Source organism: Salmo trutta, chromosome 13 (genome assembly GCF_901001165.1).
Source record: "Salmo trutta chromosome 13, fSalTru1.1, whole genome shotgun sequence".
Lineage (NCBI taxonomy): Eukaryota > Metazoa > Chordata > Actinopteri > Salmoniformes > Salmonidae > Salmo > Salmo trutta.
Window position 1 is genome coordinate 81,153,202 of NC_042969.1, and position 25,699 is coordinate 81,178,900.

General features: G+C 45.0%; 2 protein-coding genes across 2 annotated transcripts in view; both read right to left on the reverse strand.

Annotated features, from left to right (window-relative positions):
- Positions 1-23,938, reverse strand: part of LOC115206602 (platelet-derived growth factor D) — a 79,899-nt gene extending 55,961 nt beyond the window's left edge. The window contains exon 1 of the mRNA XM_029773748.1: positions 23,342-23,938. Coding sequence (XP_029629608.1) covers positions 23,342-23,465 — 124 coding nt within the window. The 5' untranslated portion in view covers positions 23,466-23,938. The remainder of the gene's footprint in view (positions 1-23,341) is intronic.
- LOC115206604 (uncharacterized) lies at positions 13,353-14,321 on the reverse strand. Its single transcript, XM_029773750.1, has 2 exons — positions 13,720-14,321; positions 13,353-13,608 (listed from the first exon to the last, which is right to left on the reverse strand). Exons 1-2 carry the CDS (start codon positions 14,309-14,311, stop codon positions 13,424-13,426), a joined length of 777 nt encoding a protein of 258 aa, XP_029629610.1. The 5' UTR covers positions 14,312-14,321; the 3' UTR covers positions 13,353-13,423.
- Positions 23,939-25,699: the final 1,761 nt, after the last annotated feature.

Below are 25,699 nucleotides of genomic sequence, written 5' to 3' on the forward strand. Positions count from 1 at the left end.
CCTCCCTTCCTTTCTATCCTCCTCCCTCCCTTCCTTCCTATCCTCCTCCCTCCCTTCCTTCCTATCTGCCTCCCTCCCTCCTTTCCTTCCTTCCTTCCTATCTGCCTCCCTCCCTATCTGCCTCCCTCCCTTCCTTCCTTCCTATTTGCCTCCCTCCCTTCCTTCCTCCCTCCCTGCCTGCCTGCCTGCCTGCCTGCCTGCCTCCCTTCCTTCCTTCCTTCCTTCCTTCCTTCCTTCCTTCCTTCCTTCCTTCCTTCCTTCCTTCCTTCCTTCCTTCCTTCCTTCCTTCCTTCCTTCTTATCTGCATCCCTCCCTTCCTTCTTATCTGCATCCCTTCTTCCCATCTGCCTCCCTCCCTCCTTCCTCCCTCCCTCCCTCCTCCCTCCTTCCTCCTTCCTCCTCCTTCCTCCTCCCTCCCTCCCTCCCTCCCTCCTTCCTCCCTCCAACCCTCCCTCCGTCCTCAATCCCCTCCTGGGTATCTGAGTACATGAAAATAATGAATTAGTTCAGTAAACATGCTTCTAGCTTGCCACTGTGTTTGTGTAACCCTCTCACTGTCCGTGTCAATGGACATTCATTTATGTTTAAAAGAAACACACGTGCGCACACATATGTGCACACACATTCACGCACACGGTCACACTTTCTCACCCCCCTAAGTGCGGCGAATGGAGCACGCCACACATCTTGTGGTGTTTTGGATTAGCCTAAAATTGCTCCTTTGTAGGGGGTTATGAGGACGTGTGTAATGTACTTTTATCCTCTGTGCCCTAATGTGTGTGTGTGTGTGTGTGTGTGTGTGTGTGTGTGTGTGTGTGTGTGTGTGTGTGTGTGTGTGTGTGTGTGTGTGTGTGTGTGTGTGTGTGTGTGTGTGTGTGTGTGTGTGTGTGTGTGTGTGTGTGAGCGAGAGGATTCTGCTGAAATCATTCTGTTCTGAGAATTCTTATTTTACGATGTCATCAAGCTACTTAGGTGGCCTTTAAAACAGTGTGTGCCTGTGTTAAAACTGTGTGTGTGTGTGTGTGTGTGTTTGCGTGTGAATGTAAAATGTAAATGTAAAATGTGTGTGTGGTGGGATTAAGTAGTGTTCATGGCTGGCTGTGAGACAGTCTAACCTCTCTCCACCAATGGGATTCATTTTTCCAGCTAAGGGGAGATGAGTGCTTTAGTGTCAAGTACAGTTTTAGTGTGGAGTGTGCCCTATGTACAAGTGCAGCTAATGGAATTAAACCAATCGGAGCCTCTCTCTATTCTCTCTTTACCTCTGCAGGGACTGGGCTATGCTGGATAAAAAGGGAGAGGGATCACAGACAGACTTCCGCTAGCATTCCAATGAGACTTTCTCTATGTTAGGGATTCCTTCCTAAAGCGTGTATACACAGCATGTGACTAGAACACTGCTGGACTGACAGGACCAGCCAGGTGGCGTTTGTTTGTGCGTGCGACCGGATAGAAGGTCTCTTTCAACTGAGGTAAAGCTATTATTGTCAGAGTGACAGAAGTATCAGTCTCTAATGGAGTCAGCTATTATACAGAGATAGACACACACACACAAACAGTAATCTCTCGCACACAGTTGTGATGGGCTTCCTGTCTTCAGATCAACACTTCCCGTCATATCTGTAATTATGGTGTTCTCCCCATTTCTGTAATTTATGGTGTTCTCCCCATTTCTGTAATTTATGGTGTTCTCCCCATTTCTGTAATTTATGGTGTTCTCCCCATTTCTGTAATTTATGGTGTTCTCCCCATTTCTGTAATTTATGGTGTTCTCCCCATTTCTGTAATTTATGGTGTTCTCCCCATTTCTGTAATTTATGGTGTTCTCCCCATTTCTGTAATTTATGGTGTTCTCCCCATTTCTGTAATTTATGGTGTTCTCCCCATTTCTGTAATTTATGGTGTTCTCCCCATTTCTGTAATTTATGGTGTTCTCCCCATTTCTGTAATTTATGGTGTTCTCCCCATTTCTGTAATTTATGGTGTTCTCACCATTTCTGTCGTGTTTTATCGTTCAGAATTCCACTACACAGCAGCTAACTCTCAGTATGGGGGAAAGGGAGAGAGAGAGAGGAAGAGGGAGAAAGAGAGGAAGACAGGGAGAGAGAGAGAGGAAGAGAGAAAGTCACTAAATGAATGCATCCATGCTGAAGTAGGGAAAAGCATACAGGAACGTGACACACAGTGTGATCAGCACTTTCTCCTTCTCATCAGGCAGTTAGAAATTGATGTCATGTCAGCTTTATTTCTGTCAAACCAAGTTGTCTCTATCTCTCTCTTCCCCCTCTCATCCCTTCCTCCTACTGACTCATCAGCTTTATTTCTGTCAAACCAAGTTAGCGCGTGCGCGCACTCCCCTCTCTGTCAGGACCACTGGTCAAGGATTATAACATGGCAAAAAACTCGCTCTTTTTTCTTCTTCTGTTGCTCCCTCCCTCCCCATTCTATGTCCTCGTAAGCTGTATGTATAACTTGAAGGACGGCCTCTCTCACCTTCTTTCTATGCCTGTCTTTCATCCGTCTACCTTCTTTAACCCTCTCTTGAATCCCTCCATCCTCCCTCATCAGTGTTTCGCTATAGTGTCACCAGATGGCTCTGGCCCAAAGCTGACAAGGCACTACTAAGATGCTGTGACACCTTTCGCTTACCCTTACTCCTCTCCTCTCAGATTCAAAACTAAAGAAAGTTAAAACTGGCATGCTAATAACCCAGATGCTAAGCACAGAAACACACACATGTTTTGTTCTTCTATCCTCGTGGGGACCTAAAATTCATTTCCATTCAAAATCCTATTTTCCCTAACCCTAAACCTAACTCCAAACCTTACCCTAATTTTAACCCGAATCCTAAACCTAACCCCTAAGCTTAGGATAGCCTTTGTCCTCAAGGGGATGTGAGAAATGTCCCCACGAGGGATAATTTTCCTTGTTTAACCATCCTTGTGGGGACATTGGGGGATTTTAGGTCCCCACAAGGATAGAGGAACCCTCCACCCCACACACACACACACACACACACACACACCCTCTTTCTCTCTTCTATCGTCAGTTCCATTACTCAGTGTAGACCGGCGTTTTCAGCCTCTCCACGCCACCCTGTTGTCTACATAGAGGAGAGGAAAACAATGGTTCCAAAGTCTAGGGGTGGGGGATCTTTGGCTGTTACACTTTGGCACGGTGTGTGTGTGTTAACCGGGGATTCCCTGGGAGGAGTGTTCCTGTAAAGTCGTATGTGTGTGTGTGTGTGTGTGTGTGTGTGTGTGTGTGTGTGTGTGTGTGTGTGTGTGTGTGTGTGTGTGTGTGTGTGTGTGTGTGTGTGTGTGTGTGTGTGTGTAGGGTTGTCCCAGTTTAGCTCACTCTAATCAATGACTCATGAGTTTCTGGAGTTCAGACGACTTTACAGACCTCCTCCCTTCCCTCCACAAAGGAGACACACACACCCAAGTGTCAAACCAAATCAAACTTTATTTGTCACTTGCGCCGAATACAACACGTGTAGACTTTACTGTGAAATGCTTACTTACAAGCTCTTAACCAACAGTGCAGTTCAAGAAGAGTTAAGAAAATATGTACAAAATACACTAAAGTAAAACAAATCAAAATAATAAAAAGTAACACAATAACATAACAATAACGAGGCTATATACAGGGTGTACCGGTACCGAGTCAGTGTGCGAGGGTACAGGTTAGAGGTCGACCGATTAATCGACATGGCCGATTAATTAGGGCCGATTTCAAGTTTTCATAACAATCGGTAAATCGTCATTTTTGGACGCCGATTATGGCTGATTACATTGCACTCCACGAGGAGACTGCGTGGCAGGCTGACCACCTGTTACACGAGTGCAGCAAGGAGCCAAGGTAAGTTGCTTGCCAGCATTAAACTTATCTTATAAAAAACAATCAAGCTTAACATAATCACTAGTTAACTACACATGGTTGATGATATTACTAGTTTATCTAGCTTGTCGTGCGTTGCATATAATCAATGTGGTGCCTGTTAATTTATCATCGAATCACAGCCAACTTCGCCAAACGGATGATGATTTAACAAGCGCATTCGCGAAAAAAGCACAATCGTTGCATCAATGCACCTAACTATAAACATCAATGCCTTTCTTATAATCAATACACAAGTATATTTTTTTAAACCTGCATATGTTGTTAAAAGAAATTCATGTTAGCAGGCAATATTAACTAGGGAAGTTGTGTCACTTCTCTTGCGTTCAGTGCAAGCAGAGTCAGGGTATATGCAGCAGTTTGGGCCGCCTGGCTCGTTGCGAATTGTGTGAAGACCATTTCTTCCTAACAAAGACAGTAATTAATTTGCCAGAATTGTACATAATTATTACATAACATTGAAGGTTGTGCAATGTAACAGGAATATTTAGACTTAGGGATGCCATCCGTTAGATACAATACGGAACTGTTCCGTATTTCACTGAAAGAATAAACGTTTTGTTTTCGAAATGATAGTTTCCGGATTTGACCATATTAATGACCTAAGGCTCGTATTTCTGTGTGTTTATTATATTATAATTAATTCTATGATTTGATATTTGATAGCGCAGTCTGACTGAGCGGTGGTAGGCAACAGCAGGCTCGTAAGCATTCATTCAAACAGCACTTTCCTGCGTTGGCCAGCAGCTCTTCGCAATTCTTGAAGCACAGGACTGTTTATGACTTCAAGCCTATCAACTCCCGAGATTAGGCTGGCAATACTAAAGTGCCTATAAGAACATCCAATAGTCAAAGGTATATGAAATACAAATGGTAGTGTAACGCCCTGGCCATAGAGAGGTTTTTTTTTGTTCTTTATTTTGGTTAGGCCAGGGTGTTACATTGGGTGGGCGTTCTATGTTCTTTTTCTAGGGTTTTTGTATTTCTTTGTTTTGAGCCGTGTGTGGCTCCCAATCAGGCACAGCTGAAGTTCGTTGTTGTTGATTGGGAGTCACACATAAGGAGCATGTTTTTCCTTTGGGTTTTGTGGGTAATTGTTTCTGTTAGTGTTTTGCACCTGACAAGACTGTTTGGCTGTCGGTTTTCTTGTTTTGTTTGTATAGTGTTCTTTCTTTATTAAATATTCAATGATGAACACTAACTCCGCTGCACCTTGGTCTACTCTCTCTCACGACAGCCGTTACAGGTAGAGAGAGAAATAGTTCTATAATTCCCATAATAACTACAACCTAAAATTTCTTAACTGGGAATATTGAAGACTCATGTTAAAAGGAACCACCGGCTTTCATATGTTCTCATGTTCTGCGCAAGGAACTTAAACTTTAGCTTTTTGACATGGCACATATTGCACTTTTACTTTCTTCTCCAACACTGTGTTTTTGCATTATTTAAATCAAATTGAACATGTTTCATTATTTATTAGAGACTAAATTGATTTTATTTATGTATTATATTAAGTTAAAATAAAAGTGTTAATTCGGTATTGTTGTAATTGTCATTATTACAAATATATATATATTGTCCGATCAATCGATAGGCTTTTTTTGGTCCTCTAATAATGGGTATCGGCGTTGAAAAAAATAATAATCGGTCGACCTCTAGTACAGGTATACCTATAGACCATCACAATCACTTCAGAACCATGGTTTGGAGTCTTTCACTCCAGTGGTAGAGTATGTGAGCATGCCTGTGGGTGTATGCATGTTTGTGTTTTTCTTGGAGAGAAGAGGCCACCCATAGTCCCCAGACTCAGCCAAGACTGATGACATCACATACTGAAACTATTTCAGTAAGAAAAGTAGGGCCCTATAATGTTTTGTGCCGGATTCCGTTTTTTCCAAAGTTCCACTTTCTTAGTTTGGTTTTTCCAGGTTTTCCATTTTCCCCATTTTATTTCTGGTTTTCGCTCTCAAAAAACACACTTTTTTTATATAGAAAAACGACATTTTATGAGGACGGCACAGTGATGCCGAAACGTTGGTAAATACCCATTAAATTGCTGGGAGTTTATACATGGAGTGTGAGACTTTATTTTGATAGTTTATTTGCCGTTAGTCAGCACCTCCACACAAACTAATTTTTCTGGTGTTCATCAGCTCATGGTTTTTTAGCATGTTTTAAGTCCACAACATTGATTAGACCACATCTGGAGACCACTTTTGAGGTCTGGGGAAAATAGAAGAGATTATGGATTTTGGGGTGTAGTTAGGTTTTATTGCAAGTGTGAACCAGCAAGAGACAGTTGTTTGGTTAGCAATGATCCTGTATCATTCATGTGATTTCAGAGTTGGCAAAACAAATGGCCACTGGATTGAGGAAAATAATCCTGATGTCATTCTGCCAGGCAGGCTACTTTGTAGTTAACATTTAATTGAGAAGGTTTTTTGGGAAAGCCTTTCCATCTCTACCAGAAGATAGTTAGCATTAGCATCATCGCTAACGGCTACACAAAGTAGACATACACACAGACAGGGGAATTCCTGTGCTGTTTCAAAAAGTTACAGGAATATATGAATCACTGATGCATTTTGTTCATGTCTTATAATTCATTTGAATTTTCTGTAACACTTTATTTGGATAGTCTGTAGGTCATCTACAGATGGACTATCAGTAACAATTCAACCAACTACCAACAGTACTAACCCTTAACCCAGTGGTGGAAAATTGTCAAACTTCAGTAAAAGTAAAAAGTAAATGCTATACATCAAATTCCTTGTGTTAAGCAAACCAGACGCAACAATTGCATTTATTTAGAGACGGACAGGGGCACATTCCCACACTCAGACATAATTGACAAATGCACTATTTATGTTTAGTGAGTCCGCCAGATCAGAAGCAGTAGGGATGACAATTCGTTATATTGCTAGGTATGTGAATTGGACTGTTGCTGTCCTGCCTCAGCATTTGAAATGTAAAAAGTACTTTTGTGTGTCAGGGAAAAAGTACAGTGCATTCGGAAAGTATTCAGACCTCTAGACCTTTTTTTTCAACATTTTGTTACGTTACAGCCTTATTCTAAAATGGATTAAATCGTTTTTTACCCACCTAATCAATCTACACACGATACCCCATAATGACAAAGCAAAAACAGGTTTTTAGAATTTGTATTAAATTATTCAACTTTACATGAGTATTCAGACCATTTACTGAGTACTTTGTTGAAGCACCTTTGGCAGCGATTCCGACATCGAGTCTTCTTGGGTAAATGTTGTCATCAAAGTCTGGCTGGATTTATGGTGCTTTCAAGACAACTGGGAATTCGGGAAAAAACAAGGTCGAATCATGATGAAGTCATCAATCTTCAGGTTGGATGCCCGTTCAAAACGTATTTCCCAGTCAGAGCTCGTTTTGTCCGGAATTCCCACTTGTCTTGAACTCACTGAAGTCCAGTTTCGAGTTAACAGTTGTTTTGAGTGCGGCACAAATTATGCTTCATTGACAGCATGGCCAATGTTGAATGTTAATCAATTTAAAAACTTGGAAAAAAGAGACATTTAATCCCAAATTTGGGACCACACATCCAATCCACTGAATATCAGGCTAGTGATTGCTTTGCAATGCTTGCAGATAACCACTGTCACGGATTCCTTCCAAACTACTCATTGTTGAATTTGCAATTTCCAACTTGTTGTGTAATGTTTATGTGCAATGGCCGATGAGCACCGATAAGTTATCTATAATTTCTCTTCATATGACATGGAGTAAAAAGGATTTGCCAGTAGATTGTGGATTTAACTCATGATGATGACTGCTAGCTAAGATTTTGAAAGTATGAAATTGACATGATCAGTCCAATCCAAGCTGCTGTAGATCTAACATGATTTGACGTTATTTTATGTGTGGCCAATGACGTTGAGCCTTCTTGAATGGGCACTTCTAATGTAACTCTATGGCAGCACCAAAGGCCTACCCTTAGACTTGGCGGTGACGCACTGTCCCCACGAGTGACAGAACACTGAGTTAATCAAGGCGCAACTAGAGAACATTACCAACCCCTACGCTCCGTATTTTCCGCTGGCTGCCCCACCTCCACAGAAAGCCCTGAGCTAGGCTGAAACACCTGCATTTTGGAGCTGCCTTACTCAAGAAAACAAAAAGAGACCATGTTTGTATACGGCTTTATTAAATCAATGATTCCGATTACTATTTTTTTTTACATTGTTTGCAAACTAATATGTGACACGTATTAATGCCAAAATAACATATACATTTTTTCAATTGTTTTATTTATTTTAGCTAAAAATGTGGAGCATCTGCCCTGAATGATGGGTCGCCACTGCTCCTGCTACACCACGGTCCTACCCTACAGAGTTCTTCTACCCTACACCACGGTGCTACCCTACAGAGTACCTCTACCCTACACCACGGTGCTACCCTACAGAGTTATTCTACCCTACACCACGGTGCTACCCTACACCCTACACCACGGGTCTACCCTACAGAGTACTACCCTACACCACAGTTCTACCCTACAGAGTTCCTCTACCCTACACCACGGTTCTACCCTACAGAGTTCCTCTACCCTACACCACGGTGCTACCCTACACCACGGTGCTACCCTACACCACGGTGCTACCCTACACCACGGTGCTACCCTACACCACGGTGCTACCCTACAGAGTTCTTCTACCCTACACCACGGTTCTACCCTACAGAGTTCTCCTACCCTAAACCACGGTGCTACCCTACAGAGTTATTCTACCCTACACCCCGGTTCTACCCTACAGAGTTCCTCTACCCTACACCACGGTGCTACCCCTACACCACGGTGCTACCCTACAGAGTTCTTCTACCCTACACCACGGTTCTACCCTACAGAGTTCTCCTACCCTACACCACAGTGCTACCCTACAGAGTTATTCTACCCTACACCACGGTTCTACCCTACAGAGTTCTCCTACCCTACACCACAGTGCTACCCTACAGAGTTATTCTACCCTACACCCCGGTGCTACCCTACACCACAGTGCTACCCTACACCACGGTGCTACGCTACAGAGTTATTCTACCCTACACCACGGTTCTACCCTACACCACAGTGCTACCCTACACCACGGTGCTACCCTACAGAGTTCTTCTACCCTATACCACGGTTCTACCCTACACCACGGTCCTACCCTACAGAGTTCTTCTACCCTACACCACTTGCTACCTTACAGAGTACCTCTACCCTAGACCACGGTTCTACCCTAAAGAGTTTTTCTACCCTACACCACTTGCTACCTTACAGAGTACCTCTACCCTACACCACAGTGCTACCCTACAGAGTACCTCTACCCTACACCACGGTGCTACCCTACAGAGTACCTCTACCCTACACCACGGTGCTACCCTACAGAGTACCTCTACCCTACACCACAGTGCTACCCTACAGAGTTATTCTACCCTACACCACGGTTCTACCCTACACCACAGTGCTACCCTACACCACGGTTCTACCCTACAGAGTTCTTCTACCCTACACCACGGTTCTACCCTACAGAGGTCTTCTACCCTACACCCTGGTTCTACCCTACACCACGGTCCTACCCTACAGAGTTCTTCTACCCTACACCACTTGCTACCTTACAGAGTACCTCTACCCTAGACCACGGTTCTACCCTACAGAGTTTTTCTACCCTACACCACTTGCTACCTTACAGAGTACCTCTACCCTACACCACAGTGCTACCCTACAGAGTACCTCTACCCTACACCACGGTGCTACCCTACAGAGTACCTCTACCCTACACCACGGTGCTACCCTACAGAGTACAGCTCTGGCTACTATAGACCATTGCAAAACAGTGTTTGATCCATTACTTGGTGACATGTGAATATATTTGGAATAGTATTATTTGGTGACGTGTGAATATATTTGGTGATGTGTGAATATATTTGGAATAGTATTATTTGGTGACATGTGAATATACTTGGTATAGTTTATAGTTTCACCTTTCAGGGATTGAGACTTCTATGAAATTCACTGGGGAGGATGGTCCTCCTCTGAGGAGCCTCTACTGCCCTATATATCATTTTATAGGACCCTAGACAATGTTCCCTCTAAGCTGCGGACCCCCCCGAGACTGAAGTATCAGCCCCCAGAGAGAAGCAGAGATTGACATTTACTCAACTTTCTAGAGCAGTGCTCACCAAATCGGTCGATCGCAATCGACTGGCCGATTCCAAGGCATTCCTGGTCCATAGGAGTAACAACATGAATTTGTGCATGAGGCAGAAATAATGCGGTACGATTCGAGTTTCACCATCGGCTGGAAGATGGTGTCCCTTTTTGGTCAGTGTCAGCGGAGGAAAGGGAGAGAGGAAGGATGTTGAGAGACGGACCCTCAGTCTGCTGCTCTCTCCCTCCGCTGAGACTCACCATCAGAAGGAGGCACCATCAGCCCAGTAAAATGAAAAAATGATTTAAATGTATGCTCACTCAGCTGTGCTTCACAAGTAATACAACGGATCTATTACAGGTGTGATCATATAGCCTACCTCACATTTTGAAATAGCCCGAACAACAATGCATTGGCAAGGAAACTCAAGCAAAGCCAGTATGTGGTGACTTTGTCAACCATTTTGAAAAGAAGGTTGACGACATCCGATCCTCGTTTGTTAAGTCAAACGACACCGCTAGTCCTGCTCACATTGGTTAATGTTGCATAGGCTTACATTTTTTAAGTCGTGTTAATTGCAACGCCAGGGTTGTGGGTTCAATTCCCACGGGGGGTCAGTACCAAAAAAAAAAAAAAATGCATGAAATGAAATGTATGCATTCACTACTGTAAGTCGCTCTGGATAAGAGCGTCTGCTAAATGACTAAAATGTAAATGTAAATCAAAGGAAGAGATACATGTCACATGTGCACATTTTGTTCATATCATTTGCTAGTTAGTGAGTTATTAGGCCAGTTCTAGATCATTTGTAGTCAGCAGTAGGGGAGTGACTGAGCACAAAACCTGTACATTTCTAGACATCTTTGAAAAGTGAGTCAGATAAAGAGCCTTTTTTTGTCTTAAAGGGGCAGTGTTGTATTTTGAGACAGGCTTGAATAATCTAAGTAGCCAATAGGCAGAGGGTAGTATAATTTGTCTGATTCTCTGTAATAATGCTATGGGAATAATAATATATTTTATTTTGTAAAGTGGTTTCTTGCATCAAACAACACAACAACATTTTCAGTCACCTCCTTGTCTGAAGGACAAATGGATAAACAGGATATAGCCCTGCGTGTTTTTATTTTATTTCAAAAGTCTCATGGAATGTAGGGCTTCATTGAACACCATACATTGGCTGCTACTGTAGGCTGAATGATAGAACTGCTATTTCAATGTTAAAATGTGATTGCATTTTCTCCACTGTTTTTGATGGTAGGCCTATATTATGATCAAATAGCCACAGTAGCCTACTTGGCCACTGTTAAAACTGTAACTTAAAGTGGGTACAGCCTATGTTCACATCAAACTTTATTTTTCACTTGCGCCGAATACAACAAGTGTAGGTTTTACTGTGAAATGCTTACTGACAAGCCCTTAACCAACAGCGCAGTTCAAGAAGAAGAAAATATGTTCACAGTAAATGTGCGTTGGAAGTTGCACAGAATTTTCACAATGTTCAAGTTTGGGCTCAGCAGACCAGAAATTTGCTCAGTGCTGAAAGAAAAAAAGAGGGCCCTAGATATCATTTTATATGGCCCTGGACACCGCCTAACAGAGTTCCATTCCATCCAGCCTCCCTTACATTCCATCCAGCCTCCCTTACATTCCATCCAGCCTCCCTTACATTCCATCCAGCCTCCCTTACATTCCATCCAGCCTCCCTTACATTCCGGAACAGCCTCCCTTACATTCCATCCAGCCTCCCTTACATTCCGGAACAGCCTCCCTTACATTCCATCCAGCCTCCCTTACATTCCGGAACAGCCTCCCTTACATTCCATCCAGCCTCCCTTACATTTCGGAACAGTCTCCCTTACATTCCGGAACAGCCTCCCTTACATTCCGGAACAGCCTCCCTTACATTCCGGAACAGCCTTACATTCTTCAGCAGACTTTGATGTCTAAACAGACTGTTGTCAGTGTGTGTGCTACGTGCAAACACTCTTTGCCATTAGATTTGCTCTGAGACCCGCAGCGGAAGCAGCCTTTGATTAAAGAAGAGAAAGAAAGATGGAGAGATTGAGGAAGAAATCAGCCAGATAAAAGGTGGGGACGTACAGAGCGATATGCAATGGTGTAGACCAGAGAGGGAGATGAGAGAGGTGGGCCTCTTTTCTTTATGGTGTCTTTAATAAATTAAAAACACTTTTCATGAGGAGGGTGGGAGTTTGTCAGTGAGTGTATGTCACTCTCTCTCTCTGCATGTGTCTCTGTGCGTGCGCCTCTCTCTATATATGTGTGTGTGTGTGTCTCTCTCTTTCTCTGTGTGCGTGTCTGTGTCTTTCTGTGTGTGTGTATTTCTCTCTCTCTGTGTCTCTCTGTGTGTGTGTATGTCTGTGTGTGTGTGTATGTCTCTGTGTGTCTCTCTCTGTGTGTGTGTGTGTCTGTGTGTGTGTTTGTGTGTGGTGTGTATATGTGTCTCTGTGTGTGTGTATATGTCTCTCTCTCTGTGTGTGTATATGTCTCTCTCTCTGTGTGTGTATATGTCTCTTTCTCTGTGTGTGTATATGTGTCTCTCTCTCTGTGTGTGTATATATGTCTCTCTCTCTGTGTGTGTATATGTCTCTCTCTCTGTGTGTGTATATGTCTCTTTCTCTGTGTGTGTATATGTGTCTCTCTCTCTGTGTGTGTATATATGTGTCTCTCTCTGTGTGTGTATATATGTCTCTCTCTCTGTGTGTGTATATATGTCTCTCTCTCTCTGTGTGTGTATATATGTCTCTCTCTGTGTGTGTATATATGTCTCTCTGTCTGTGTGTGTATATATGTCTCTCTGTCTGTGTGTGTATATATGTCTCTCTGTCTGTGTGTGTATATATGTCTCTCGCTCTTTCTGTGTGTGTGTGTGTGTGTTTTTATGTCTCTCTCGCTCTCTCTGTGTGTGTGTGTCTCTCTCTCTTCTGCTGTCTCCTCGGTGAAGGTAATGGGTTGCTTTGAACACAAAGGCCAAATATTGTTTACCACGCACACACACACACGCACACACACGCACACACACGCACACACACACACACACACACACGCACACACACGCACACACACGCACACACACACACACACTTATGGTGAGGAGGGGAGTGTGAATACAACGCTAAACAACACAGGAGAAACCTTGGGGGTAAATCCTGCATGCGCCGTGTGACAGAGCTTGCCAACCAAAAGCACATACACACACACGCTATACCAAATGATGTGTTTGTTCAATGCTGATCATGCCCCGCCCATCTAAGGATCTGTGTTTTTCATATATCTATTTCCTGTGTTTGAGGGGTGAAAAATTCACTTGTCACTTAAATCTCAATAGGTTGATCGCTTTCATTTTACTCCTGCGACTCTTTCATACTTTTTTCTGTTAACGCCATGCCTGTTAACGCCGTGCCTGTTAACGCCGTGCCTGTTGTTTCTGTTAACGCCGTGCCTGTTGTTTCTGTTAACGCCATGCCTGTTGTTTCTGTTAACGCCATGCCTGTTGTTTCTGTTAACGCCATGCCTGTTAACGCCGTGCCTGTTGTTTCTGTTAACGCCGTGCCTGTTAACGCCGTGCCTGTTGTTTCTGTTAACGCCATGCCTGTTGTTTCTGTTAATGCCATGCCTGTTGTTTCTGTTAACGCCATGCCTGTTAACGCCGTGCCTGTTAACGCCGTGCCTGTTGTTTCTGTTAACGCCATGCCTGTTGTTTCTGTTAACGCCATGCCTGTTGTTTCTGTTAACGCCACGCCTGTTGTTTCTGTTAACGCCATGCCTGTTAACGCCGTGCCTGTTAACGCCATGCCTGTTAACGCCGTGCCTGTTGTTTCTGTTAACGCCATGCCTGTTGTTTCTGTTAACGCCATGCCTGTTGTTTCTGTTAACGCCGTGCCTGTTGTTTCTGTTAACGCCGTGCCTGTTGTTTCTGTTAACGCCACGCCTGTTGTTTCTGTTAATGCCGTGCCTGTTGTTTCTGTTAACGCCATGCCTGTTGTTTCTGTTAACGCCATGCCTGTTAACGCCGTGCCTGTTGTTTCTGTTAACGCCATGCCTGTTGTTTCTGTTAACGCCGTGCCTGTTGTTTCTGTTAACGCCATGCCTGTTATTTCTGTTAACGCCGTGCCTGTTAACGCCGTGCCTGTTAACGCCGTGCCTGTTGACGCCATGCCTGTTAACGCCATGCTTGTTAACGCCGTGCCTGTTGACGCCATGCCTGTTAACGCCATGCCTGTTAACGCCATGCCTGTTAACGCCGTGCCTGTTAACGCCGTGCCTGTTGACGCCATGCCTGTTCACGCCACGCCTGTTAACGCCATGCCTGTTAACGCCACGCCTGCGGAAACCGGTCAGACACACTCGGGAATTTCTGAATTGGGCTCAATGGAATACATTATATTTCCGTTACATCTATAAGAACGCTAAAGCTGCATCAGACATTCAACACATCGTCTCGACACCACAAGACAGACTACTTTATTTTGACCAATGTTACGTTTTTGTGAGAAAAAAAAAGAAGTAGTAATTTAATAAAGACGAAATGTTAACAAATTAGATGCAATGAAATTAAAGCAACTTCCAAAAATGAACACTGGGATTATAGAGGTATTATGTCTGATCTTGCAAACAATGTAAAGTCTGTAGAGACAGGTGTGTGTGTGCGTGTGTGTGTGTGTGTGTGTGTGTGTGTGTGTGTGTGTGTGTGTGTGTGTGTGTGTGTGTGTGTGTGTGTGTGTGTGTGTGTGTGTGTGTGTGTGTGTGTAGAGATAGGTGTTATTTACAGCCAAGCCTGTTGACTTTTAATCTGAGGATATCCTGCTAGTGATACACTTGTGGGACTATGCAAAAGAATGTGACAACAGAAATGAATGAGGCTGTCAAGACTGTGCAGGTACTGTAGGCAGAGCAAGATTCTGATGGTTGTTGCTGCCCTTTTCGACCCATTTACGTTAATGTAGTCCAGTGTATTTATGCAAACGAAGCACATTCATTTTCTTTATTTAAAAAAAAATAAAATAAATGATACCATTAAAAAATGTATATACAGTTGAAGTTGGAAGTTTACATACACCTAACCAAATACATTTAAACTCAGTTTTTCACAATTCCTGACATTTAATCCTAGTAACAATTCCCTGTTTTAGGTAAGTTAGGATCAACACTTTATTTTAAGAATGTGAAATGTCAGAATAATAGTAGAGAAAATGATTTATTTCAGCTTTAATTTCTTTCATCACATTCCCAGTGGGTCAGAAGTTTACATACACTCAATTAGTATTTGGTAGCATTGCCTTTAAATTATTTAACTTGGGTCAAACGTTTTGGGTAGACTTCCACAAGCTTCCCACAATAAATTGGGTGAATTTTGGCCCATTACTCCTGACAGAGCTGGTGTAACTGAGTCAGGTTTGTAGGCCTCCTTGCTCGGACACGCTTTTCAGTTCTGGCCAAAAAAGTTCTGTAGGATTGAGGTCAGGGCTTTGTGATGGCCACTCCAATACCTTGACTTTGTTGTCCTTAAGCCATTTTGCCACAACTTTGGAAGTATGTTTGGGGTCATTGTCCATTTGGAAGACCCATTTGCGACCAAGCTTTAACTTCCTGACTGATGTCTTGAGATGTTGCTGCAATATATCCACGTAATTTTCCTTCCTCATGAGCCATCTATTTTGTGAAGTGCACCAGTCCCTCCTGCAGCAAAGCACCCCCACAACATGATGCTGCCACCCCCATGCTTCATGGTTGGGATGGGGGATGCTTGCAAGCCAAAGAACACCTTTTTCCTCCAAACATAACAATGGTCATTATGGCCAAACATAATTATTTTTGTTTCATCAGACCAGAGGACATTTCTCCAAAAAGTACGATCTTTGTCCCCATGTGCAGTTGCAAACCGTAGTCTGGCTTTTTTAATGGCGGTTTTGGAGCAGTGGCTTCTTCCTTGCTGAGCGGTCTTTCAGGTTATGTCGATATAGGACTCGTTTTACTTTGGATATAGATAGTTTTGTAAGTGTTTCCTCCAGCATCTTCACAAGGCCCTTTGCTGTTGTTCTGGGATTGATTTGCACTTTTCGAACCAAAGTACGATCATCTCTAGGAGACAGAACGCGTCTACTCCCTGAGCAGTATGACGGCTGTGTGGTCCCATGGTGTTTATACTTGCGTACTATTCTTTGTACAGATGAACGTGGTACCTTCAGGCATTTGGAAATTTCTCCCAAGGATGAACCAGACTTGTGGAGGTCTACAATTTTTCTTCTGAGGTCTTGGCTGATTTCTTTTGATTTTCCCATGATGTCAACCAAAGAGGCACTGAGTTTGAAGGTTGGCTTTGAAATACATCCACAGGTACGCCTCCAATTGACTCAAATGATGTCAATCAGCCCATCAGAAGCTTCTAAAGCCATGACATCATATTCTGGAATTTCCAAGCTGTTTAAAGGCACAGTCAACTTAGTGTATGTAAACTTCTGACCCACTGGAATTGTGATACAGTGAATTATAAGTTAAATAATCTGTCTGTAAACAATTGTTGGAAAAATGACTTGTGTCATGCACAAAGTAGATGTCCTAACCAACCTGCCAAAACTATAGTTCGTTAACAAGACATTTGTGGAGTGGTTGAAAATCGAATTTTAATGACTCCAACCTAAGTGTATGTAAACTTCTGACTTCAACTGTACATACATACGACATACATACAATGTTACTGTGGTTCTACAACACTGAGGACAATGTTACTGTGGTTCTAGAACACTGAGGACAATGTTACTGTGGTTCTACAACACTCTGGACAATGTTACTGTGGTTCTAGAACACTGAGGACAATGTTACTGTGGTTCTAGAACACTGAGGACAATGTTACTGTGGTTCTACAACACTGAGGACAATGTTACTGTGGTTCTAGAACACTGAGGACAATGTTACTGTGGTTCTAGAACACTGAGGACAATGTCACTGTGGTTCTAGAACACTGATGACAATGTTACTGTGGTTCTACAACACTGAGGACAATGTTACTGTGGTTCTAGAACACTGAGGACAATGTTACTGTGGTTCTACAACACTGAGGACAATGTTACTGTGGTTCTAGAACACTGAGGACAATGTTACTGTGGTTCTAGAACACTGAGGACAATGTCACTGTGGTTCTACAACACTGAGGACAATGTCACTGTGGTTCTACAACACTGAGGACAATGTTACTGTGGTTCTACAACACTGAGGACAATGTTACTGTGGTTCTACAACACTGAGGACCACCAGGTCAACTATATTCACAGGTCAGAAAACTCAACTGGTACTCTCTCTCCTCCTGCTGCTGCCTGTGCCCTATGTCCTAAATGATGTCTCTCGCCCTTTCAGTCTCTTTCCCCCTCTTCTTTCCCTAGCCCTAGCCTTTCATTCCCTAGCCTTTCATTCCCTAGCCTTTCATGCCCTAGCCTTTCATGCCCTAGCCTTTCATTCCCTAGCCTTTCATTCCCTAGCCTTTCATTCCCTCTTTCATTCCACTCTATCACCTCTCTGTCTTACCTTCCCTCTCATCTGCCTCCACTCTATCACCTCTCTGTCTTACCTCCCCTCTCATCTGCCTCCACTCTCTATCACCTCTCTGTCTTACCTCCCCTCTCATCTGCCTCCACTCTCTATCACCTCTCTGTCTTACCTTCCCTGTCATCTGCCTCCACTCTCTATCACCTCTCTGTCTTATCTTCCCTCTCATCTGCCTCCACTCTCTATCACCTCTCTGTCTTACCTCCCCTCTCATCTGCCTCCACTCTATCACCTCTCTGTCTTACCTTCCCTCTCATCTGCCTCCACTCTATCACCTCTCTGTCTGACCTTCCCTCTCATCTGCCTCCACTCTATCACCTCTCTGTCTTACCTTCCCTCTCATCTGCCTCCACTCTATCACCTCTCTGTCTTACCTTCCCTCTCATCTGCCTCCACTCTATCACCTCTCTGTCTTACCTCCCCTCTCATCTGCCTCCACTCTCTATCACCTCTCTGTCTTACCTCCCCTCTCATCTGCCTCCACTCTCCATCACCTCTCTGTCTTACCTTCCCTCTCATCTGCCTCCACTCTCCATCACCTCTCTGTCTTACCTTCCCTCTCATCTGCCTCCACTCTCCATCACCTCTCTGTCTTACCTTCCCTCTCATCTGCCTCCACTCTCCATCACCTCTCTGTCTTACCTTCCCTCTCATCTGCCTCCACTCTCTATCACCTCTCTGTCTTACCTCCCCTCTCATCTGCCTCCACTCTCTATCACCTCTCTGTCTGACCTTCCCTCTCATCTGCCTCCACTCTCTATCACCTCTCTGTCTTACCTCCCCTCTCATCTGCCTCCACTCTCTATCACCTCTCTGTCTTACCTTCCCTCTCATCTGCCTCCACTCTCTATCACCTCTCTGTCTGACCTTCCCTCTCATCTGCCTCCACTCTCTATCACCTCTCTGTCTTACCTCCCCTCTCATCTGCCTCCACTCTCTATCACCTCTCTGTCTTACCTTCCCTCTCATCTGCCTCCACTCTCTATCACCTCTCTGTCTGACCTTCCCTCTCATCTGCCTCCACTCTCTATCACCTCTCTGTCTTACCTCCCCTCTCATCTGCCTCCACTCTCTATCACCTCTCTGTCTTACCTTCCCTCTCATCTGCCTCCACTCTCCATCACCTCTCTGTCTTACCTTCCCTCTCATCTGCCTCCACTCTCTATCACCTCTCTGTCTTACCTCCCCTCTCATCTGCCTCCACTCTCTATCACCTCTCTGTCTTACCTTCCCTCTCATCTGCCTCCGCGCCTCCACTCTCTATCACCTCTCTGTCTTACCTCCCCTCTCATCTGCCTCCACTCTCCATCACCTCTCTGTCTTACCTCCCCTCTCATCTGCCTCCACTCTATCACCTCTCTGTCTTACCTTCCCTCTCATCTGCCTCCACTCTATCACCTCTCTGTCTTACCTTCCCTCTCATCTGCCTCCACTCTATCACCTCTCTGTCTTACCTTCCCTTTCATCTGCCTCCACTCTATCACCTCTCTGTCTTACCTCCCCTCTCATCTGCCTCCGCGCCTCCACTCTCTATCACCTCTCTGTCTTACCTCCCCTCTCATCTGCCTCCACTCTCCATCACCTCTCTGTCTTACCTCCCCTCTCATCTGCCTCCACTCTATCACCTCTCTGTCTTACCTTCCCTCTCATCTGCCTCCACTCTATCACCTCTCTGTCTTACCTTCCCTCTCATCTGCCTCCACTCTCCATCACCTCTCTGTCTGACCTTCCCTCTCATCTGCCTCCACTCTCTATCACCTCTCTGTCTTACCTTCCCTGTCATCTGCCTCCACTCTATCACCTCTCTGTCTTACCTTCCCTCTCATCTGCCTCCACTCTCTATCACCTCTCTGTCTTACCTTCCCTCTCATCTGCCTCCACTCTATCACCTCTCTGTCTAACCTTCCCTCTCATCTGTCTCCACTCTATCACCTCTCTGTCTGACCTTCCCTCTCATCTGCCTCCACTCTCTATCACCTCTCTGTCTTACCTCCCCTCTCATCTGCCTCCACTCTCTATCACCTCTCTGTCTTACCTCCCCTCTCATCTGCCTCCACTCTCTATCACCTCTCTGTCTTACCTCCCCTCTCATCTGCCTCCACTCTCTATCACCTCTCTGTCTTACCTTCCCTCTCATCTGCCTCCACTCTCTATCACCTCTCTGTCTTACCTCCCCTCTCATCTGCCTCCACTCTCTATCACCTCTCTGTCTTACCTCCCCTCTCATCTGCCTCCACTCTCTATCACCTCTCTGTCTGACCTTCCCTCTCATCTGCCTCCACTCTATCACCTCTCTGTCTTACCTTCCCTGTCATCTGCCTCCACTCTCTATCACCTCTCTGTCTTACCTTCCCTCTCATCTGCCTCCACTCTCTATCACCTCTCTGTCTTACCTCCCCTCTCCTCTGCCTCCACTCTATCACCTCTCTGTCTTACCTTCCCTCTCATCTGCCTCCACTCTATCACCTCTCTGTCTGACCTTCCCTCTCATCTGCCTCCACTCTATCACCTCTCTGTCTTACCTTCCCTCTCATCTGCCTCCACTCTATCACCTCTCTGTCTTACCTCCCCTCTCATCTGCCTCCACTCTCTATCACCTCTCTGTCTTACCTCCCCTCTCATCTGCCTCCACTCTCCATCACCCTCTCTGTCTTACCTTCCCTCTCATCTGCCTCCACTCTCTATCACCTCTCTGTCTTACCTTCCCTCTCATCTGCCTCCACTCTCCATCACCTCTCTGTCTTACCTTCCCTCTCATCTGCCTCCACTCTCCATCACCTCTCTGTCTTACCTTCCCTCTCATCTGCCTCCACTCTCCATCACCTCTCTGTCTTACCTTCCCTCTCATCTGCCTCCACTCTCTATCACCTCTCTGTCTTACCTCCCCTCTCATCTGCCTCCACTCTCTATCACCTCTCTGTCTGACCTTCCCTCTCATCTGCCTCCACTCTCTATCACCTCTCTGTCTTACCTCCCCTCTCATCTACCTCCACTCTCTATCACCTCTCTGTCTTACCTTCCCTCTCATCTGCCTCCACTCTCTATCACCTCTCTGTCTGACCTTCCCTCTCATCTGCCTCCACTCTCTATCACCTCTCTGTCTTACCTCCCCTCTCATCTGCCTCCACTCTCTATCACCTCTCTGTCTTACCTTCCCTCTCATCTGCCTCCACTCTCTATCACCTCTCTGTCTGACCTTCCCTCTCATCTGCCTCCACTCTCTATCACCTCTCTGTCTTACCTTCCCTCTCATCTGCCTCCACTCTCCATCACCTCTCTGTCTTACCTTCCCTCTCATCTGCCTCCACTCTCTATCACCTCTCTGTCTTACCTCCCCTCTCATCTGCCTCCACTCTCTATCACCTCTCTGTCTTACCTTCCCTCTCATCTGCCTCCGCGCCTCCACTCTCTATCACCTCTCTGTCTTACCTCCCCTCTCATCTGCCTCCACTCTCCATCACCTCTCTGTCTTACCTCCCCTCTCATCTGCCTCCACTCTATCACCTCTCTGTCTTACCTTCCCTCTCATCTGCCTCCACTCTATCACCTCTCTGTCTTACCTTCCCTCTCATCTGCCTCCACTCTATCACCTCTCTGTCTTACCTTCCCTTTCATCTGCCTCCACTCTATCACCTCTCTGTCTTACCTCCCCTCTCATCTGCCTCCGCGCCTCCACTCTCTATCACCTCTCTGTCTTACCTCCCCTCTCATCTGCCTCCACTCTCCATCACCTCTCTGTCTTACCTTCCCTCTCATCTGCCTCCACTCTCCATCACCTCTCTGTCTGACCTTCCCTCTCATCTGCCTCCACTCTCTATCACCTCTCTGTCTTACCTTCCCTGTCATCTGCCCTCCACTCTATCACCTCTCTGTCTTACCTTCCCTCTCATCTGCCTCCACTCTCTATCACCTCTCTGTCTTACCTTCCCTCTCATCTGCCTCCACTCTATCACCTCTCTGTCTAATCTTCCCTCTCATCTGTCTCCACTCTCTATCACCTCTCTGTCTTACCTCCCCTCTCATCTGCCTCCACTCTCTATCACCTCTCTGTCTTACCTCCCCTCTCATCTGCCTCCACTCTCTATCACCTCTCTGTCTTACCTCCCCTCTCATCTGCCTCCACTCTCTATCACCTCTCTGTCTTACCTTCCCTCTCATCTGCCTCCACTCTCTATCACCTCTCTGTCTTACCTTCCCTCTCATCTGCCTCCACTCTATCACCTCTCTGTCTTACCTTCCCTCTCATCTGCCTCCACTCTCCATCACCTCTCTGTCTTACCTTCCCTCTCATCTGCCTCCGCGCCTCCACTCTCTATCACCTCTCTGTCTTACCTCCCCTCTCATCTGCCTCCACTCTCCATCACCTCTCTGTCTTACCTCCCCTCTCATCTGCCTCCACTCTCTATCACCTCTCTGTCTTACCTCCCCTCTCATCTGCCTCCACTCTATCACCTCTCTGTCTTACCTTTCCTCTCATCTGCCTCCACTCTATCACCTCTCTGTCTTACCTTCCCTCTCATCTGCCTCCACTCTCTATCACCTCTCTGTCTTACCTTCCCTCTCATCTGCCCTCCACTCTATCACCTCTCTGTCTTACCTTCCCTCTCATCTGCCTCCACTCTATCACCTCTCTGTCTTACCTTCCCTCTCATCTGCCTCCACTCTATCACCTCTCTGTCTTACCTTCCCTCTCATCTGCCTCCACTCTCTATCACCTCTCTGTCTGACTTTCCCTCTCATCTGCCTCCACTCTATCACCTCTCTGTCTTACCTTCCCTCTCATCTGCCTCCACTCTATCACCTCTCTGTCTTACCTTCCCTCTCATCTGCCTCCACTCTATCACCTCTCTGTCTTACCTTCCCTCTCATCTGCCTCCACTCTCTATCACCTCTCTGTCTTACCTCCCCTCTCATCTGCCTCCACTCTCTATCACCTCTCTGTCTTACCTTCCCTCTCATCTGCCTCCACTCTCTATCACCTCTCTGTCTGACCTTCCCTCTCATCTGCCTCCACTCTCTATCACCTCTCTGTCTTACCTCCCCTCTCATCTGCCTCCACTCTCTATCACCTCTCTGTCTGACCTTCCCTCTCATCTGCCTCCATTCTCTATCACCTCTCTGTCTTACCTTCCCTCTCATCTGCCTCCACTCTCCATCACCTCTCTGTCTTACCTTCCCTCTCATCTGCCTCCGCGCCTCCACTCTGTCTCTCTCTCAGACAAAGTAACAATAGAGTGTCTAGGTCATTTGAACAGGTCAACACAAAAAGCTCACTTCCCAGGAGTAGCCAGGTCATTTGTTACCACTGACTAAGACATATACACCACTAGATGAAACAACATCTTGGCTTTTCCTGACAGGTCTGTCTATCAAGATTACATTCAACGTCTACTCTTCTATATTCACCTTTCATTGTTTTATAATTCAATTGAGTATTGTTAATGTGGATATTTTACAATGCATTGTAGAAGTCTGATGTGTCTAGGCCTAATTAACCGACATTGTTCATAAGGACCTCTTTCAATGTCATCTGTAACAAAACAATTGCAAGTATAAATCCATTTTGATCAGAACTCAATTCACTAATAAGAGTTACCATATTACCATCCATTATAGTTTACAGACAGTTTGTCCTAAACACCAGTTGTTTTGTTGTTATAAAACTTGTTACTGTACATTCACACAAAATGGACTTACACAAATCAAAAACTGGGACTCACCATCTCGCCTCACGTTTGAAGACCGCATCACCTTGGCGGACACCACTTGGGCTTGTGTGCCCCCGGTAAAGCCCACCAGCAGCGCGAGCAACAGCGCAAGTACCACGCGCCCACAGATGTTCATTCTGTCCGTGGCGTTTGCAAACCGTAAACTAAAATCCCAAACGTGGAAGGACAATTTACTGTTCTGAAAAGAGACCAATTAGCTACTCGTGTTTTCCCTAGAGACTCAAATAAAAGTTTGCTTAAAACTTTCGTGCCGTTCGCATCATTTCACCCGATTTGCTTTTTACTGTGAAGTTGGACTGGAGCAAACTGCCTGTCTCAAACCCACCATGCATGAGCTCTGCGGCTACAGAACACGGAGCAGGTTCATATGCCAGACATATACTCCCGTCCACGGTCAAACACAAGCACGGGCGCCGATTTCTTATCGCGAGTTAATCCTCACGGGCAATTCCTCGAGAAATAGTCCACATTCCTTCAACTTCTCTGATATCAGAGCGAGCTGGAAATGCGTTCCAATAACTGAACTTCGAGGCTAAGATTGTGTGTCTCTCGCTGTAGCTCTCTACACACACACTTGTGTGTAACTCTTCAGAGGGGCAGACATCAGAGAGGAGGGTTGTCCCTCTTCCGTGATCCGTGACGAGGAAATAGACCAGAAGGAACATTTTAGCAGAAAAAAAGAAAACGTGGGAGGTCACAGTCAGACACACACACACACGCAGTGAGAAGGAGCCAGGAAGGTAATTTTCAGCGAGAAATAAACTTGACTGGAGACGAAATTAACAGGAGGAAAAGAGTCTCTGACAGCATTGCACACTGACACTAATAAAGTATGCCCTTTGGGCAAAACTTGTCCAGGGAAGAACTCTGACATGAATTCACTTGTTGAAGCGCATGTTGAATAAGTTGAAACCATGTCTGACAATGTTCTTCATTTCATCATTTCACTGAGCAAATGCAAGTATGTCTAAAAGACTTCCAGGCTATTATACAGTATTATTACATCTAAACTTGTCACTCATTTGGTTTATGTATGTATACTGTTCATTTACATGTAATAGCATGACATTCGTAGAGTATTATTTTGCAAAGTGTAGCCTATTCAGGCTATTGAAGGCTGTGCTGAAATCTGCAGATATTTCCATAATGCCTATATTATATTGAGGCCTTGTTATTTTCTTGTTTTGTAGATACTATAGGAGGCTTTGTATTGTGACAAGACAACAATCTCTCCCTCAATGTTAGCAAAACAAAGGAGTTGATTGTTGACTTTAGGAAGCAGACAGAACATGTCCGATCCACATCAATGAGACTGCAATGGAGAGAGTCAGCAGTTTTAAGTTCCTCTGCCCACTTCATTTATTTTATTTATTTCTCCTTTATTTAACCAGGTAGGCTAGTTGAGAACAAGTTCTCATTTACAACTGCGACCTGGCCAAGATAAAGCAAAGCAGTGCGACACATACAACAACACAGAGTTACACATGGAATAAACAAACATACAGTCAATAACACAATATAAAAAAATCTATATACAGTGTGACCTAATGAGGTAAGATAACGGAAGTAAGGCAATACATAGGCCATAGTGGCGAAATAATTACAATTTAGCAATTAAACACTGGAGTGATAGATGTGCAGAAGATGAATGTGCAAGTAGAGATACTGGGATGCAAAGGAGAAGAAAAAAAAGAACAGTATGGGGATGAGGTAGTTGGATGGGCTATTTACAGATGGGCTATGTACAGGTGTAGTGATCTGTGAGCTGCTTTGACAGCTGATGCTTAAAGCTAGTAAGGGAGATATGAGTCTCCCGCTTGCAATTCGTTCCAGTCATTGGCAGCAGAAAACTGGAAGGAAAGGCGGCCAAATGAGGAATTGGCTTTGGGGGTGACCAGTGAAATATACCTGCTGGAGCGCGTGCTACGAGTGGGTGCTGCTATGGTGACCAGTGAGCTGAGATAAGGCGGGGCTTTACCTAGCAAAGACTTATAGATGACCTGGAGCCAGTGGGTTTGGCAACGAATATGAAGCGAGGGCCAGCCAATGAAAGCATACAGGTTGCAGTGGTGGGTAGCGTATGGGCCTTTGGTGACAAAACGGATGGCACTGTGATAGACTGCATCCAATTTGCTGAGTAGACTGTTGGAGGCTATTTTGTAAATGACATCGCCGAAGTCAAGGATCGGTAGGATAGTCAGTTTTACGAGGGTATGTTTGGCAGCATGAGTGAAGGAGGCTTTGTTGCGAAATAGGAGGCCGATTCTAGATTTAATTTTGGTTTGGAGATGTTAATGTGAGTCTGGAAGGAGAGTTTACAGTCTAACCAGACACGTAGGTATTTGTAGA